This window comes from Numida meleagris, chromosome 3 (assembly GCF_002078875.1).
Source record: "Numida meleagris isolate 19003 breed g44 Domestic line chromosome 3, NumMel1.0, whole genome shotgun sequence".
Classification (NCBI taxonomy): Eukaryota; Metazoa; Chordata; class Aves; order Galliformes; family Numididae; genus Numida; species Numida meleagris.
Genome location: NC_034411.1, coordinates 59,816,549 through 59,836,181, shown reverse-complemented (window position 1 = coordinate 59,836,181; position 19,633 = coordinate 59,816,549). Strand labels below are relative to the sequence as shown.

General features: G+C 40.7%; 1 protein-coding gene across 9 annotated transcripts in view; it reads left to right on the top strand.

The window, feature by feature from the left end:
- TPD52L1 (tumor protein D52 like 1) overlaps positions 1 to 19,633 on the top strand; it is a 151,567-nt gene that overhangs the window by 73,403 nt on the left and 58,531 nt on the right. Inside the window, exon 1 of one of the 9 annotated variants that reach the window (XM_021389543.1) lies at positions 9,903 to 10,187. The exons of 7 other annotated variants lie outside the window; for them this stretch is intronic. In XM_021389543.1, the coding sequence (XP_021245218.1) occupies positions 10,169 to 10,187 (19 nt within the window). In that variant the 5' untranslated portion in view covers positions 9,903 to 10,168. Of the gene's footprint in view, positions 1 to 9,902; positions 10,188 to 10,543; positions 10,565 to 19,633 lie in introns of those variants that run through there. One more of the 9 variants, XM_021389540.1, reaches the window with a different exon arrangement.

The window sequence follows — 19,633 nt, the reverse complement described above, 5'->3', positions numbered from 1 at the left end:
TAAACATATATATATAGTAAGACACAGACTGAGCAGTTTATTCTGCTTTGAAGAGCACATTAATTAGTTAATGTATATATACATATACATAAATTTCTTATATGCAGATTATTTTTTCCTCTGGATTTTATCAATATGCTTCATTACATGTTGCAGTATTCATTATAATATTTAAATGTGTTACTCCATACCTATTATATGCATATGTATATAATTTGAACCCTGTTAATTACTGAACTATTTGTTTAGTCCTGTCCATCTGATTACATGAAGTTCATAAGTAGTTACATTCATCCTCACTCATGTTTCAGCAGCAGCACTTGCAACAAGGCTGCACTGCAATTGTGCAGTTGCAGTGAAGCATGTATGCTTCATGTATGCTAACAGATCCCTCCCACCACAGGTGACCTAAGATTAGGGCAGCTCTATCTATTAACTGTGAACAGAAGGTATTTTTGTGTCAGTGCCCATAGGAAATGCTGAAAGGCCTGAACCAAGGATCCCACCTGAGCTGAGCAGGGTGGGAGCTGAAAAGAAAAAGTGGGTAGGAGAGCAGTGATGGCAGAGGTCATCCACAGAACAGACAGAAATGTCCTTTCAAGAAAAATGTAGAGAACCAAAGCCTCAGAAACTGAATTTTCCATTACTAAATGCTGTTTTCCATGCACCAGATTAAAAGGTAGATCTAACTGAAAAGTTGGAAGCAAGAACAGTTTTCCAGGAAAAACCTGCCTTGAAAAGTGCTTTGAGTGCATGCTAGAGTTTGGGAGGCAGTGGTATGATTTTGCACTTTAATTCTAATTGTGCCCTGGCAGGCTTCAGTCTTCGAGCTCCTAGGTTGGGGCAGTGGCTGGGAACAAACACATTTCAATATGATTTGCTTAGACTTCTATGAAGCAGCTTAGTCATACAAAGGTAGCAGACAGATGCACAGTGTGCAAAATGGCAGTGAGATTGTTATGCCTGTGTATGTTTTGCAAATACTCCTAAAGATGTGCAATTTATTTTCATTTTTTAGTATGGTTTCTGATACCACCATCCCACTCTGAACAGAAGTAAAGCAAAATAAAGATGATGTCAGATGTGTGTCTGAGGCATTTGTCCATTAACAGAGATGTCAGAAAGTGCAGTTACATAGCTTTCCCAAATTGCAGCAAGTCACACAGCATCTTTCACATGTCTGGTAGATAATTTCCCCTCATGCACAGAATGGTGCACACTCATCATCTAGGCCTGCACCTCAGGGAAGTTCTTTTGCAGCTAGACAGCATCCCAAAATTTTCAAGGTACCTTCAAGACAGGCACCTTCTACACCTTCCCTCCTCACGTTTCCTTTTATTTCTTTGCTCTGCACTCACATTGAGCATCTCTTTCACAGTTGCCCTTTACAAGTATACCTTGGTGTGCATTTTTCTCCCTGTCTCTGAAGACTGTAGCCGAACACAGGCAACCCTCTGTATTTCGTCCTCGTGTGCTGAGACCAAAAGCCTGGTCCGGGCCAAATACTGCATACAGGCACCAATATGATGTATAGCAAAATGACGTTTATTGGTAAAAGTTACAGAACTATATAGTATTTCTTATCTTTTACTAGACTGTTCCAGAAGCTCACGCGGGCTCCTGGCCAATCTTATTGAATATCCCGCTCTGTCCACTCACTTCCGAAAAGCCATATACAGGGTAGTTATACACTCTGTTATGAAAACAAAGAAGTACAGCCTCCCCGTCTTATGACATGGGTTCATATAAGTAGGACAACCAATAGAAAGCAAAATGGAGAAGGGCCTTCTGCGTTACAACCCGAGTGCTCCGTTATTCACCTAATACAACAGAAGACACAAGGTACAGCCAACAATGAAGGTACATGCTGATGTGCAGAGGGACAAAACCTTCTCCCTTGGGTTGTTTCCTTGGTGCTCTGGCAGAAGGATGATGTCACAGCCTGATCTGACGAGGTGTCAGGCTGCAATTGCTTTCACTTCTCCAACTACGGAGTACCCATGCATCCTGTATGTAATTCCGCCTGAATCCAAGCTGAAAGGTGACAAAATATGCTTACTCTTGGAAGGTTTCCACAGATTTCCTTAAGCATATGTCCCAATAACTGAGAAGAAGGCCCGCATAGGGTGCTTACTGCAGCCCTCATACCTGCTCTTAGGGAATCAGCTTCCATCCGCTGGTGAGTCAAGCTGCTCAGGTAAGCTCATTTTTATTGAGACTTAAATATAAATAGTCTTGCAAAGGATGAGGACATGATGCTGATTTTGGAAAGGAGATAACTGTGGGGTAGACACGCTGGCAGGGGTGTGTATGTGCAAAAGGAGGCCATCAGAGAGCTGTGCACACCAGGCTGTCATTACCTACTGAATGTAAATACCAAGTGGGTGGGGATTTGAGAGGAGGAGGCAAGATGAATCATTGGCACACGTACCCACTTACAACAGTTCTCAGTGCTAAAGTTCTAGTAGATGAACAGTAGCACCAGATCTTCAGATATCCGTGAAATCAAATGATAGATGTATGTTTCCCATAAAAATGAAACATAATTCAAGCTTCAACTTGAACTGTATTTCAAAAGGTGACTCGGTTTTGTAGCGCTTATAGCTTTAGTTAAGTGTGTAAGACGTTTAGCACCATCAAGTGGTAAAATGGTGTACTGCTCGTTCTAGAATACCAAATCAGACAGTCACTTAGTTGCATATTGCAAGGGTGCCTAAAGAATCTTTGAATACACTTTAATGAGGTTACTTGAAAACGTTCCTGAATCTTTCTCGAGAAAAACACCTGATTTAAATTCTTGTGCTTCCATCAAATCTAACTTGAATCAGTCTTTTTTTTTCAGCTGGAATGTATTCAGTATCAGTATTAAGTATTAGTGTTTTTCAGTTTAAATACAGAGGCTGAGTTAGTTTACACATGATTAAGAAAGAAACATTCATTTTAAGATAAATCTTGTATAGTATTTTCTGGTATCCTGCTCTTTGTGATGCCTTAAATATGAAGAAGTTCTATAACATGGGAAAAGAACTAGTAACCTGCCCTGTCACAGGTCTTGCTTAAATTTTCCCTGTAAGCTACAGAATGCTCTTGGATGAAGATAGCTACTGGTACTCCACCTTGAACAATGTGTTTAGTTTCGAGCCCCTCACTACAAGAAAGATATCAAGGCCCTGGAGTGTGTGTAGAGAGGGGCAGCAAAGCTGGTGAGGGTTCTGGGGCAGAGGCCTTATGAGGAGCGGCTGAGGGAGCTGGGATTGTTCAGTCTGGAGAAGAGGAGGCTCAGGGGAAAACTTATCGCTCTCTATAACTACCTGAAGGGAGGTTGTGGCGAGGAGGGTGGTTGGCATCTTCTCTCAGGTAACAGTGATAGGACTAGAGTGAATGGCATCAAGTTGTACCAGTGGAGATTCAGATTGGATGTTAGGAAGAATTTCCTCTGGGCTGCCCAGGGAGGTGGTGGGATCACCATCCCTGGAGGTGTTCAAGAAACATGTAGATGTGGCACGGAAGGACATTGTTAGTGGGCATGGTGGGGATGGGCTGACTGTTGGACTGTTGGATCTTAGACATCTTTTCCAAACTTTACAATTCTACGATTTTATGGTAAAGAATGTCTGCAAAAGAGACAAATGTAGGCAGATAAAATGAGTAGAAAAGGAATACAGAATTTATAACAGCACAATCAATTTGATTCTAGAGAAATAAAAACAACCAAGTCCTTTGCTAGGCCAAACTCTGCCATCTGCTGAGATTTGAAATTATGCATTAATCATGCATCATTTCAATTAATACCAGCATGGATGTGAATAGCACTTAATATATGCATAACTTGATTAAAGAAATAATTGATCTACCTGTGGGGTAAAATGATCTATAATTATCCAGGTTTCTTGTTTCATAAATGTTTGTAATTTTGTCTGTGTGCTTACCAAATAGGAATAAAGGAAGAACTTCTTGTGTTAAAGAAAAAGAAAAGAAGTCTCCTATTAAAATAACATTTTTTTTCCTGAATAAATCCCCTTAATGAGAAGTAGACTTAAGATAAGAGCACATAATTGAAGAGGAAGAATAGACAGACAGGCAGGCAAATCTCTGGAGATCTGCCAGTCAGGAACTAAAACTGCAGCAAACCAACCTGAGAAACAGTGAACAGAAAATCCCAGTGTTTCATCAAACATACTTTTCCTGATATCACTGAAGAACTCAAAGCATTTATTTGGACTGACTCCTCATGCTTTTCGGAGGAGAAATAACTGGTGCAGAAGACATTTCTCCATTTTGCTGTAGATAAAAAATGGAACTCAGCTTATCAGAAAAGAAAATTATTGTCGCAATTTAAGTTCCTTTCTTCAAATCTACTCTTTAGACACATAAGCACAGTGTTTTAGTGACAAATGCAGACTTACACTTTTTGTTTGAAACTGGTGTTTGAAAGGCCTGGAATTCTGCTTGTGGGAGGTGGAGAGCATGCACAGCCTTCAGTAAACTTGGAAAGTTAGGAAGTTCAGCATCTTGCTATATCTATAGCTTGTAATGTCATGTTTCTCAAAGGTCTTCTGAACTTGCCAAAAAGGGGATGAAACTTTGAAGGACCTCATGGGAGATCTTGACCAAATTTTAGGGAATTACATGCAAAAGAAAGTCATTTGACTGATAAAGCTTGCTCAGCATCACAAAGGGAGGATGAGCTCACGGAGAGATTGGTTGGAAATTGTACAGGTAGGCAGAAGCAGGCAAAAAATTCTCTTTCAGATTGGCAATGTGAGATGCTAGCAAACAGCTAAGCAAGGCCAAATTATGGATGGATGGATGGATGGATGGATGGATGGATGGATGGATGGATGGATGGATGGATGGATGGATGGATGGATGGATGGATGGAGGAAAGGAAGGAAGGAAGGAAGGGAGGGAGGGAGGAAGGAAGGGAGGGAGGGAGGGAGGGAGGGAGGGAGGAAAAGGAAGAAGGACCTTTCAAAATGCACTGGGGACAAATACAAGGGAGATGTACTGAGTATTATAAAGTCTCCAAAATGTCCTTTGTATAATTCCCCTGTAAAACCTCTGCCTTTCCATAAGAGAATATGACTCTGTCTTCAGCTCAGTTTGCTGGCTGGGGCTATCTGTGCATCCCTCTGAGTTGGAGCACGGGCAGGCTGCCCTGAAATTCAGATTGCTTCTGTTGTCTGCCTCAGAAAACTTTTGCAGACGTACTCTGAGTAATGGAGTGCTTCATTTCAAGCCTTTGAGAGGAGTATGCTTTGTAGATCACACACCCTTCAGCTTCATTCTCATGTCATTGTGATTCTCCCTGAATGCAGAATTCACAACAGTACAGACTGTGCAGGGATGTCACTTTATTGCATGAGTAAAGCTGTGGCTTAACAAGGAGAACTTGCTTAGACTAGGATAAACACTAAAGTACACAGACATATAAAAAATAAGGATGTAGTCTGTGATTCAATTGTATTATATTTTAAGTTTGGTGATCCAGATAATAAATAGGTAGGAATGTTTTCTTGTTGTTTTGGTCATTCCTCGTCATGTGGCAAATACACTTCTACTGCAGCTTGTAGATACAGGATTTAAACTGCAGAAATGGACATTAAATCCAATAATACTGAAAGAATTAGATTTTTTAGGCTTTCCAACATTATCTTGATCACTTCAAATAGGGAGCTCCTCTAAGAGTTGAACTGAATGCTTCCCAAAGGTAGCTTCCCAAAGGTAGCTTGTGTACCAGCTTCCCATTGCACACACACAAGTGAATGCTGTCTAATCCCATGAAAACAGTCCCAGTTTAATTCCGCTTCTTAGTTACATCTGGAAAATAAATCATACCCTTTCAATTAAGATAGCTTCTTACCTTTGGGACATAAAGATAACATTCTAAGAAGATGCAAATAGCTGTATAAGTTATGCTGAATTAAAATGAAATTACATTGAATCTCTCTCAAAGATTGTTTTGACTCATCACAATTTTGATTATAATATAGATTCACCAAGTTGGCTTTCTTAATAAAACACCACTTTGCAGTATTTTTCAAAACAGCAAGTTTATCGTATCACAAAGCTGACATGTTGCTTGGTACAATTCACAGATCCCCAAAAGATCCTTTGTCATATATGGCAGCTCCATGTGGTCATCTCAGGTCTATTAAGACACCTAAAATGGCTCTCCAAGTATATGTATGTCAAGCAAGTTTATATTGTTTTCCTACAACTTGACATTTTCAGGAGGGATTCAGCTCTATGCTCTTGTGGCTGCAGCTCATCTGAACTATCCTTGAGCTCTGTGGTAGGATGCCATGAACACAGTCCTAGAGGTGCAGGTTTTCTTTTACACTTTAACATGAGAGATGACTCTTCATTTTAACAAATAATGCGTTTCATTTCACATATTATATGAATGAATGTTGAATTGTTTATTGCAGTATTCATAGTATTCATATTTCCTTGAAAGTCCCACAAGCATCATGACTGTCAAATCACCTTGTAAGAAATAATGTCTCAACGCTGCAGCAACAACAAATCTCAGTGCAACATCTTGTAGGAATACATGATAATTTACTTTAAAACATAGCTGATTTCAGTCTGTTGTGCTTGCACTGTGCTCACCGCAGAGACCAGGGCATGTGCAAGCAGTTTGCTGAGCCTGATTCAGACACCAAGGCACTATGTCCAGACAGTCTGTCCAGATTTGCCTGCAAAGACATGGTGGAGACAAGCGGCATCAAATTCCAGAGCCCCTCCCCATGCTTCCTGGGTTCTCCTTATTTGCATGCTGATTTTGGATGTCTTATTGCACCTTTCAGGAAATAACTGATTAATCTCTCTATCTTGTCCAGCCTTGGTGAGTCACTGGGATTTAGTCATTGTTTCTATTTCAGGTGTCAGCCACACATGCCATTTTAATAGTCCTTCTCTTTATGATATTTTGCTCTTACACATTCACTTTTGCTGCTCATTCATATCAATATAAACATCTGTAATACACTTTTCCACATCTCTAGAAGATTTCTGAGCTTCTGCATTCTCTGTATTCATTGTAGGTACTTTGGTACCTGCTGGAAAAATTATCACCTTTCCGGATTCATAGGTTTTCCTTCAGAAAGTCTCCACGTTTCTACTGCTGCACCTCAGTATTTCTGCAATTAATTATGGTTAAATTCACACTTCCCTGGCCCAAATATACAAATTGAAGTTATAATTAACTTACTTCTATGCAATCACTTCATCTATAAGCTCTAGTCTGATACAGTACTCATATTCTTTCTATTTTATTGAATTCTGTTGAGCTTTCCAGTGTGTTTGCCTACTTGCTCAACATTCATTATTCAGTTCACATTATCCCATTTTATCTCAGGCAAACTGGGAAAAAGTTTGGGAAGGAGAAGAAGAGACACTTTCCTTTGACAGGCTTGTAGGAAATATGTTGAGTAATGGAAAAAAAAAAAGCATTTAATTCATTTCTAAATAATATTTGAATTGCTCTCTGTAAGTTGCCGTTATACTCTGCTATTGACTGTCATACTGTTTATTTACTGAAGATGACCTCAATGGCTAATTGGAATTTTATTGGTTATAACAGAGATGTCGGTTGATGTAAGATAAAGATCTTGATCCAGGTTCTCTATGCAGTGTTTATCATTGGATGCAGCTGCTCATTTTCTCCTGAGATAGCAGCATAGTGATCAATGCTAAATAGCCAATATGAAGTTCAGTTCCACAGACCCTTGTTATAACAAATTCAAGATGTTCAAAAGAAAACTGAGCTACAGAAGACTCAGACAGAGAGTTTTTAATTCTTACTAATAAGAAGATCACACTTTTCTGCTCATGGTTACGTCATGGATTGTATTTCATGCAATGCTAAGTACTGAAACAACCTGAGAAAACACACAAAGTTTGTATCTTCATCTTATATTCCCTTAGTAGCAGCAGGTGAAAATACACTCCATATGAAGAAAAAATAAACTATTCCAATACCTTACCACCAGACCACTGAAATAACTGTGGAAGTAGTTTCAGTGCTATTAGAACAGCCATGAAAATCTGCTGATAAAAGTGTAAGAATGTAGGCTTTCAAAGATAGATCAAATCACTACAGAACAACCTATTCAGGCCTTTGTGTTGGTTAGAACAGGCCTGGCATGATGTTCAGTTCCAGGAACTATGGTTCACATGAAGGTAAAATAAACATATATTTAGAATTCATTCAATACAACTTTGCATTTCTCTAGTACTTCCCATGCAGCCTGGAAGAAACTTTAAGTCTGCTAGTCATATAAGAAAGTTCCATCTTGCAGAATTGTGGCTTCCTAATAGAATCTTCTGAATAAGGTACTCCTCTGAGGGATCATATTGATGGATTTTGGTTTGGGTTTTTTAATGCAGAAGTTGATGTCATTCCTGAGCTCAAATCTTGTCATGGTAGGTACGTCTCATTATCTGAAATGGCACAAGTACAAGAATTTGTTCATCTGAAATCCTGATATGCATCGGTAAGTGGTAAATTCCAGCCTGAGGAGATGTCAAATCACAGAGGCTTGTCTAGAGAAAATAATTCATGTTTTACAATAATTCAAATTTGAAACCAGCAGCATACCTGTATTAGAGCAAGATATTATTAGATATCTGGAGAAATTAAGGCATTCTTTGGCCTTAATTTTCTAAATTGTTTGAAAAGCAAAGTTGAGAAGTAAGTAACGTTGACACTTTGCAATTCTCTATGGTATTTTAAGGTGAAGAGCTTACTTTTCACCTTTTTAACCTCACTGCATCATCATTTTCTTTTGGATTTGTTGCTCTTCACCTAAAATATTACCTTTTAGAATAGCTCTACAAACAAATGTCCAGTACTTCCTTTGCCTGCCCTTCCTCCCTTCTTTTGTTACTTCTAGTATTACAGACCCCAAGAAGCTACCCGTCCACAGTGTGTTCTGGAGGGCACTCAGGAGTATCAGACACACAAATCAGATACAGTGACTGACTGGCAGTACATGGATAACAAGTCATGGCAATGCAGCATTGCTAACACAAGTGTTCTGGACCCTTTCACAAGCAAAGCTGACGTGGACTGATAATTAAGTATAGAAATAATGCTGGCGTGAGCAAAACCTTGAGTAAATCTGCACTGCTAATGATGTACCATCAAGTTTATATAGCATAACTGCAAAGTACTTACCATGAATGGTAGGATAAGGAGCTATGCAAGGAAAAACCTCCATTGTTACCTAAACTGCTAAATACAAGAGCTGTTCTGAAAGTAATGCCTCCTATTTTATTATGCTGGCCTACAATGTCGGAGGCAGATGTTGGTGCTATGGTAGCAGAGGCTGAACAGTCCCACCAATATCCTGTTACATTTCATTGCTGTGTGACAGATGGCAGCAGAGGGGCAGTCTGATGCAATGGGGTCTGACAAGGAAGTGTGTATGAAGCAAAGGTGTATCACTGAATTCCTCCATACGGAAAAAATGGCATTCACTGACATTCATTGACCCTGAGTGTTGATGGAGACATAAGAGTGGATGTGAGCACAGTGAGGTGGTGAGTGGTGCATTTCAGCAGTGACAACAGTGACGTGAAAGACAAGCCACATTCTGGACAGCCATGCAAATTTTTACGAGCACGGCATGCAGGCTCTTGTTCATCACTGGCAAAAATGCATACCTAATAGTGGTGACTGTTGAAAATAGCGTTTTGTAGCTGAAAACTTACTCTATCAAGCAGTGTTACCGTGTTCTTTGTACCTGTTGTAGTTTCCACGGAAATAAATAGGAGGCATTACTTTTGGAGCAACCTATGTATTTGTGACAGCACAGTCACCATCAGTACTCCTTCGGATACATTCCTGCGCTTGTGCCATAGGAGGTGTCACCTGAAAACCGCAAACAAACCGAGTGACTGCCCACTCCCTCGCAACACGGCGGGCAGACTCGGCTGCCTGGCTTCGAAATGGAGACAGCGGGGAAGCTGGGTCGCGCTCCCCAGACGAGGTCGTTCCGGGTTCCCGGTGCGGGGCCGTGCCGTGCCGGCAGGTGGCGCAGTTCTCCTCCGGGCTGGATGGGAGCGGGGGCGGAGGCAGCCGCGGGCCGGCGTCCGTCAGCGCCGTCAGAACCGCTGCTCCGCGCGGGGTGACGGCGGTGCTGCCGACCCGTCCGGTGTCATGGAGCCGCAGGCGCGGGGTGAGTCCGGTTGGGCGGGTGCCACGGATGTGCGCCGGAGCCGGGAGTGCGAGCCGCGGCGCGGGGAGCGGAGAGCGCTGAGTGACGGCGGCCGGAGCTGCGGATGCGTGCGGGAGGCGACCCGCTGCCGGCCCCGGGGCGGGTGATGCGGGGAGGGCTGTTGTATCTCGGCCCCGCGGGCTGCTGCTGGCGCTCCTTGCCGTGCCGAGCGGCTGCCGTGGTGCCTTCTGTTTTTTCCTTTGGTCTTCTTAAACGCTCCGTGCGATGGCAACTTCAATCTCAGAGCGCGTGCTTTTTTGTTTTGTTCTTGTTTTGTTTGTTTGCTTTGGAGGGGTTTCTGAAGCATGACTTCAAGGTGCACATCCATAAGCCGGCAGGTAGGACAGGTATTTCCATGAGAGTGGGATGTTTGGAAACCTGTCATCTGTAAAATAAGCAGGGAGAAGAAGGAGTAGGAGAGGAGATGTTTACTTATTGAAATGGTGAGAAAACAGCCTTCCAGAGTGGGTGATGGCTGCATTAAACAAATACCAATAAAGAAGGCAAATGTTTATTACAAGTGCTGCTGTATGTAAACTGGGAAATTCGTGTTTGTGATGCTCAGGAGGGAGAAAGCTGTTCTGGCACAGCGTGCTGCATGTGCTGCCCTACTGGCTCCATGGCCAGTAGTTGCTGGCATACACTTGTTATTTAAACTGGTTTCCCAACCATGTCTGTATAGGTACACGAGCAGGAGTTCCATTCTTTAAACAGGAGCTTCGTATGGTAAAGGATCATTTCTCGTTTTGTAGAATTGATAGCAAGCAGTGTCCAACTCTAGTTAGCCAGGCAGGGGTATGTGTTCATTTGAATTTCCTCTCCCTCTAAGGAGAGAGGACACATAACTCTGTAGAAAACGTTAAAAACTGAAGCCAGTTAATGTGTTTTGCTAACATGTTTTGATCAGCAGCTCTGTTAATTCCACAGGAAGGTCTTTCTCTTTAATAATTTCATCTGAATGAGTAACTGTTGGCTAGTAAGGGAATGTAACAGCATTTTGTACTGCTTGGGTTTATCTAATTCGGGCTTCTTTGCTCCCAGGGTAGAATATTTTTTTTCAGGACTTTTTGTTTTTGGTAGTCTTAAACTTATAATTAGTTGACAGAAAGACAAGTACACGACTTTTCAGGGCTATACTCTCAGTTCTTAAGTCATTTTTCTTTGTAGGCTCAATTCAGTGCATGCTACTGAAGCTGTGGAACATTTTTAGTGCAAAGATTTTAACCTGTAGGTTTCTAATACAGTTGGATTCAGTGAAGTGGATCTAAGCACTGGTCAGAAATGTGAGCTTCTCAATTCCACTGTGCCATTTGCAGAGTGCAGTGATAGGAGGTTACTAACAAAACAGTAGCAATTTGCTTTGAAAAAAAAAACAAAACAAAAAACACTGAATTCAAGTATATGCTTAAGCAGTGGGAGAAACATGCATACATTTTAATGAGTTTATGAATTACTTCTAAGGAACCCACAAAGAAATGAATCCTGAATAGAGTGTTCCAGCGTGCTCTGCTGGGGCATTGCATTCCAGTTGAGAAGACAAAGTAAAGCTATAAATTTGAAAGCCCTCTTGAATTGCTCATATTTAACACTTTGAAGATTTTCTTCAGAAGGACTTTCCTACATAATTGTGTTTGTGCCATTTTATATTACCCTGAAGGGAGGACTAAGTAGATGAATTTCATGTTCCAGAAATACACTCCAGCAAATACAGAATGTGAAATTTTTTTTCAGAAAATGGAAAAGAAAATCTTTTTTATGAGGCTGATTCATGCTGATACATAAAAATGCTGACAGTTTTATTCCAGCTGTGGGAGGGGGGGGGAAGTATTACGTGTAAGTGTATCAAGGAACTGCTCAGAGGCCTCATCAGACTTCAGGAGTTTGTGTTCTATGGGCACAGAGTTTCTGTCTGTGGCCCAGAGGTTGTGGGAGTGAGGTGCTCTGACATCTACCTGAAAGCAGTGGAGAGATTTCATGGACTGAAACAGAATTACTGTTATTCCTAAGTGTATCAAGTACATCATGCCCCAATCTGGTGCCAGTTAGCTAAGAGAGGCTGCCAGATGGAGAATAATAGTAACTAATGTTAAAATTATTTTCTAAGGAAATAACCATATATTCCATATAAACAAATTCATAAAGGATACTTTGTGTAAGTGGTAACTTTAAGCCTCTAGCTGCTATTGTCTTTCTTTTTCCTCCAAATGTTCCTTAGAGCTAGCTGGTCCTGGAGGGCACGGGCTGTGCTTACACGAGGTGCTAAGAAATTGATAATAGCTTGCTTGTTTGTCTTCCTCTGGCTCTTGGTCATTTTTAAAGTGAAAACTTTGGAAGTCTGAAGAACAGTGCTTCTGTCAGAGAGACAGGAAGGCTGGAACTGCGTGTCTGTTTCTCTTGATGCATGTTCTGCTCCAGGACCAAATTAACTGGCTGTGTCCATAGTCCTACTTCCTAGCTTAAAATTGTAAATATCCTCAAGTTATGACAATGCCATGGATCTTTTCCTCTGTCCATTCTCAGAGAATCCCATTCCACTCAACAATGGAGCTTTGCTCATGATACATTTCTGTCCTTTTGCAATACTTTTCCCTTTTTTCTTGTATCCAGCAATAGTCATAACTCCTCCTTCCTCTGTTACACTGATGAAGCTTTGATGTGCAGCTTTCTGTTCTTTGCTCTTCTACCTACACAGCATCTTTGCAAATGCTGCTGTTACACCTCTGGAAACACCTCACCAATGGTAAAATCTAGCTTGAAGTATGTGACATGCACAGCTGCACTGGGAACTCGCAACACGGAAAGAGGTATGAGCTCCAGTGAAAGAAGTTAGAAAACTGCAGCTGGAGTCCCTTTTCAATCTCACCCTGACTTTTAAGTGATCCTGCCGTCTCTGTGTTCTTTCCTACCACAGAAATACATTCACCTGTGCTAGACAAGGCATCTCCCTGTCCTAGATGTCTTCTTACAGCCATTCCTGACAAATATTCTGCATCCTCTGCTAGTAGTCATGCATTTTAGACATAATCATAGAATCGCTAAGGTTGGGAAAGACCACTTAGATCATCTAGTCCAACCACCAATCCATCACCACTATGTCCACTAACCACATCCCTCAGTGCTGCATCTACATGTTTCTCGAATGCCTCCAAGGATGGTGACTCCACCACCTCCCCAGGCATCCCGTGCCAGTGCCTGACCACTCCTACTGAGAAGAAATTTTTCCTAATACCCAATCTGAACCTCCACTTGAGGCTGTTACCTTTAGTCCTGTTGCTGCTGAGAGAAGAGGCTGGCCCCCTCCTTGCAACAGCCTCCTTTCCACTGTAGAGAGCTGTAAGGTCTTCCCTGAGCCTCCTCTTTTCCAGACTAAATGCCTGTCTGCAGTGGAATACAGTACCTGTTAAGTGCTGTGGTGAGAGCTGCAGTTAGTTCATAAGTTGCCCATCCTCACTGAGGCCTGTGTCTCTGGAAAGAGTCTCACTGCAGAAAGACGCGTGAGAAGTGCATGGAGAGATTACTTTGCCACCACACCAGTGCTGTGGCCATCTCACCAAAGGCATTCTTACCGGGGAGGGCAGCAGCTTCCCTGAAATTGTGTTTGGGTTTGGTAGCTTAACCAAGGAGCACTGGCTGTTTTGTTCTGTGTTAGCCTTTCCTCAAGGTGCTGAATGAAATTACTGGCCTGGACTGCATTACTGCAGTTTTTCTATGAGCAGAAAATCCCTGTACTCAGTTAAGTTTCTCAGCATATAGGTTTGTCAGTATTGTTACACATGAGAAAATGGGAAGGAAGCAGCAAGGGGAACCCTGGTTTTCTTGCCCAGCAGCAACTGCTAGTTGCTTCCATTGTGAGGAATGCATTAATATTCCCCACCTACCTTCACAAGGGAAGTGATTGAGTGTATGCGCTTCAGAGGCTCCAACTCCATTAGCCAGGAGTTTGTGCTGTCTCCTTCTTGCCCCCTGGAGCTCTTTGTGGCCCACCTTTGGAAAGCAGGAGAGAAGCCTTCTCCAAAGTGACAAGAAGAACTGGGGTACTTGGACCAGCCAGCAGTAACTGTGCTTCTGACTGCATGGTGGAAGTCTCAGCTGCTGTATTAATAAGATGACATGAAGATGAGGTCAAGTGAAAATGATAGCGTTTTAATTTATAATAGGATTCCTAAATATTTAACAAGTGTGCCCAGAGCTTGAGATAATTGCTCTTTTATCATTCATCCTGTTTTATACCAAATGAAGGGGACTGCATGGAATGAACTATCAGTAATATCAGATTTTAAGCAAATAAACTTCTGAAATCGAATGTACTGCTTCTCTTTTACCCTTTTGAACCTGTACTGCTTGCAGCTTAATGACACCTGTCACAGGCAGAGATTCAGTTTGCTCAGGATGAAAAAAGCTTAGTGATTTCATGCTAACTGAGATCTGAGAGCAGAATAATGGTGGGGTTTGGAAAACAGAAAAATAAACCTCCTCTAAAATCCAGGGCCAACATATGAGGCATTGTAACCTTGTCATTTTTACAATGCCCCCATCCCTGGAGGTGTTCAAGGCCAGGTTGGATGGGGCACTGGGTGCCTGATCTAGTGAGTGACAACCCTGCCCATGGCAGTGGGTTGGAATTGGATGGTCTTTAAGGTCCCTTCCAACCCAAGCCATTCTGTGATTGTATGATGGAGATACAAAATGCAGAACATGAAAAAGCATGCTTATCAGACCCCAAATTCCTGCTCATTTTTTTTTCCTCCTTTATCTTCTTATTTTCACTGGGCTGTTGATGTGACTCCTGCTGTGAGGCAACTCAAGTGCAGATTGAGTCTGCTCTTCAGTAGAGTTCTCAGATGCATTAGTGGAAGGATTAATCTGTTAATGTTGTTCTGATGCATCTTTCTAACTTATTTAGTACAGTACAACAATGCGTGGAGGTTTTGAGGAGCGTTGCTTAGGCCGTGTGTTTCTTGAAGCTCAAGAATGTGGCAAAAAGCTTGTCAGAAGACTGCAGAGTGGTTGAAACATGTTCTTTATAGCCATATTTAGGAATATAGGTGAGGCTTAGAAGCTTGTTTCAGGGAAATCCTGAAATTTGTGTTTAGAAAAACTGTAGTCAGTAGGTGTTTTAAGGGTAAAATTACATCTTTCTTACTATTCAAAAAAATACCTCATGGAGTACTAAATAAGTATTAGACCTGGGCAGGGTAGTCTTATCTGGTTTTGTTCATATTGTGTAGAAACACACAGTCACAATGCCAAGTTTTAGAGCTTTAGTCTACTATAATCATATAGCTGCTCTTTATAATGGGCACTTTGAATTCAGTGTTCTCTAAACACATAGCAAAGCAGGAGACTGAAAATTATGGATTGTAATACCCAGTGTTACACTGACCTTCACCAAAACCTTAGGCACATCATTTTGTTCAGTTCCCTAGGACAGACCCTAGACACTTTTGTGATCCATGGATCAAAATAGTAATATCTAAGTTAGCTATCATTTTGATGTTTCTGCATCAGTGGTGTGGTTAAGTACTGCAGGTAGATAACTGCAAAAGACAGTCATTTAGCAAGTGCTTCTAATACATCTTAGCAGTCAGTCTCCTTTTCTTTCCCATGTCATCTCTCATTCCCTTTCTCTGAGTTTATAAGAAGTCAAGTGTTAGCAGTGAGGATCTTTCTGCAAATGTTCTTATCTGAAAGTGCAGAACTAAGGCAAAAAGATGGACACGTGTGAAGTGGTAGTGCCTCAAGTACAGTGTTTATCATGAAGATAAAAATCTTACACTGGGCCTCCCCTTCTCCCTGTCCTGTTCAAGCATATTTTATCTTTGCTTGTAGGACTTACACCCTTTGTATAAGAATAAATGCTTCTAAAATGCTGTTCTTGCTAATTACTTTTATGTAAGGGATCTTATGCTTACTGATTTATTTATTTTTATTTATTCCAATAAAAAAGTGTTCTGTTTATATTAATGGCACAGTAAAATGAATGATCCGCTATTGGATCCTCTTTGTGTTAAACAAACCAGAAAGTTCCCACTGTAAGCAGTTGCATACAATACTAGTTTAGATGATCTCTCCAATACTTTGTCTATCTATCTGTTCTATCAAGGACTTTTTAGCTTAAAGCTTGTTGCTGAAATGCAGGTTCTTTACAGCACCTGAATAGGAGTAATACAGCAGCAAAGTTTGTAAAGACAGGTTTACAGAAATAAGGAAAAGCCATGTTTATATGTGTATGTCCTGTGGTCAGATATAATAGTTTATTTTGTTTAGTCTGTTGTTCACATAATTTGTTTTCAGGTATCCAGTTCCTCTGCAATATTTACATCTTTGTGCTCCTAGTCACTGAAGGAGAATCCAGATGCTCAGGTAGTGGGTGTAAAAATGAGAAGTAGCTCTAATGCCTTGTATCACCTCCAGAAAAGGGGAGGTAATGCTAGGTAATGCCTTGAGCATTTGGTTTCTCCCGCAGAGGAGGGCTGCCAGGAAGAATGCTGGCTTCTCATTACTGTTGTGGATTTTGTTGTTTCATGGTTTTCTGGCATTTGGTTTTTGTAAAGTTGTCCTGCTGTCACCACTGATTAACCTTAGCATGCAGTTATCCTCGCTGTCAGCCAAGAACCTAGACAGTAAAGCATTCTAAAGCAATGACAGTACTTACAATGTGTAGCTAAGAGCAGTAACTTTTCAGCTTTGGTCTAGAAGAAAAATTGTCCTTTTAGCAGTTTTGTAAGTTAACAGAATCTACCGTAATTTTAACAACAAAATTGTCAAAATGCAAATACATAGTCTAGCATTTAGTATTATACAAGAACTAGAGGCTCTAGTAATACTCTTGGCAAAGAGAGATATAAAATTAAACTGAAAAATATTTCTTATATTTCTGCAACCATGAAGTATCTATTATTGATATAGTGTTGGTTTTCCCATTAAAAAGTATTCACTCAAAATGTTTTTGTAGCGCAATCTTAACTAATTTTCCCATGCTTTCTTGCTGAAAGCTCTACTTTTGTTTGCCAGTAAGTGAAATTGTTTGCTTCTCCCAACCCTGAAGGACCGGATCCTGCTGGAACCAAACTATTTATTTTCTAAGAGCCATCCTTTCTGATTTCTCTTTCTACTTGTACAGTCTGATTTCTGATGTTTGCTTTAACTTATGAAACACCATCCCTCTTTAGCCATCCAAACACAGAAGTTGTCTCTCCCTAGTACCTGTGCCCCACTTTAAGTTGCATGTAAGAGTTGCCAGACTAATTTGTAAATGGCAAATAAAATATGAAAAACATGATAGAAACTACGTATCCCTTGTATTTAAAAGGCTGTATGACTCATGTTCTCTGAACTTTTATAAATGGTGGCTGAAGGGAGCTGGTGCTCCACATTTGCTTCTTCAGTGAAAATTTAGGTTAGCCTTCATTCAGCTGTTTGTTCTGGGTTCACCTGTTTCCTCTCCAGGTGATTATCTTATCACCTTGGTGAGACTAAGGGGTACATGTTTGTGGTTACAAAAAGGTTGCTCATTACTATCTTAAAATTTTAAAATACTTTGCAAAATTTCCCTGGGATAGTTGCTTTAGTTGGATTTAGTAATAAATTTTGCTGATGTTGTTTGGGGCATATTACGTGCTAATCTAGTTCCTCTTTCTATGTTTAACATTTTAATTAAAATGTTCTTAGCTCCACTGAGTAGATCTCACATCAGTCACTTTAGGGAAAGCAAACAGATTTTTAAAGAACGAGTATTCTAAGTGAGTGTTTTTTCTTTACTGGGTTGGTGCATACTAAATTTTCATTTAAAAGTGCTAAGAAATTGTGTTTAAATACAACTCTCAGATCTTCCTTAGAGACAAGTAAAATCTATGTATGTTAACAGAGAGTGGCAATTGTGGCAGGAACAGAAGATTATCTTCTGCTCAAATTATTTTAATAGGCAGATGGCAGCTATTAACTTATTATTGTTGGAGGAAGGAATCAAAGCCATAATCAGAGAGAATGATGTTTGCTGTGTAATTAAACTGTCTAGCTGTTATGTGTGTATGAGTATAGTGGATAACCAGTGAAGCCATGTGGTCTTCCAAGAGTATATCCTTCAGTTATGTTACGTGTCAGATTGAGCAGAAGCATTGATAGAGGGGAGGAAAAAAGAAAAAGATGGAGAAGGGACAATTATTTGAATAGTCCAATTAAAAAAAAAAGTCAACAATGTTATTTATATAAACTGAATTACAGTGTGGTTTAGAAGATTTAAGTAAGATCTTTACAGAGTTAAATAACAGTCATTGCCAGAAAACTGGAATTCAGATGCTGAGTGGAGAAAGAAATATTTCTTATCCCTGTGGTTTTAAATTACTTCAAAAATGGAGAAGCATATGTGAAGAGCAGTATAAGGGGAGTCTGCATTAAGCACATGGAGTGAAGGAGAGTATTTAGTGGTAACAATCTGTATCCATTTCAGACTTTCAAAGATGGGAGCAAGATTTAGACCTAGATACTGGATTAAAAAGTTGTTCAGTTCTGTGTCCTTGTCAGCACAGAAATATGAAGCATGAACGCAGCCCAAAAGTGGCAGTGGTATTCTTGTTATAGCAAAGTGCTGCAAATGTGAGTTGGACTGGGGAAAGGTAAGCAAGCAAGGATATGATTTTAACAATTGTATAAAGATTGAAGACATTAATGGAAGTTATTAGCGGAGTTACAAGCACTGGAATACTGGTTTATTTAGGAAAATTACAGAGTGTTATGTCCATCAAGTAGCAACATCCTCAGAAGAGACTTCTTACATGAAGTAGTAGAAGAGCGCAGGAAAAAAACCAAAACTCTCCTGTACTCTTATTTTAGAGCTTAAGGTATAGAGGTTACAGTAGGGATAATAGCAGCTGGGGTGATCTGTATGGACTGTGGTAGGCATCTTGTGATGCTTGTACAATACAGTGTGTTCTAATGCAATCCTGAGGGGGAAGGAATTTTGGTTACTTACCTAACCCCCTTCCTTCTCTTATCAATGTGCTTGGTGTTACTGCTACCCAGGGCAGCTTTCAGAGAAGCTGACCCTCTTTGGTTCAGGAATGTCATGGTTTTGTGATTTTCGGTTGTTGATATTCCACATCATAACATCATGTAGTGGATATACCTGGTTCTCAGAAGAGAAGGACTACTACAGTCCCCACAGTACTTTGCCCCCCCGGTAACAATTTCCAGCCGGAGGGAAAAGATAAAAGCTCACAGTATAAAAACTTGCAGATCACGAGACCTCGTCCCTTTCCCTTTTCCGCCGTCTCTTGTCTTGGCAGCACCTCACTCTCCAGCCATCTTATCGTCGGTAGTAGAGTAAGGCCTACCTTGATTTTGGGACATTCTCTCTCTCTGTGTTGGATTTATCAGCTTAAATTGTAATTATATTGTATTATAGTGTG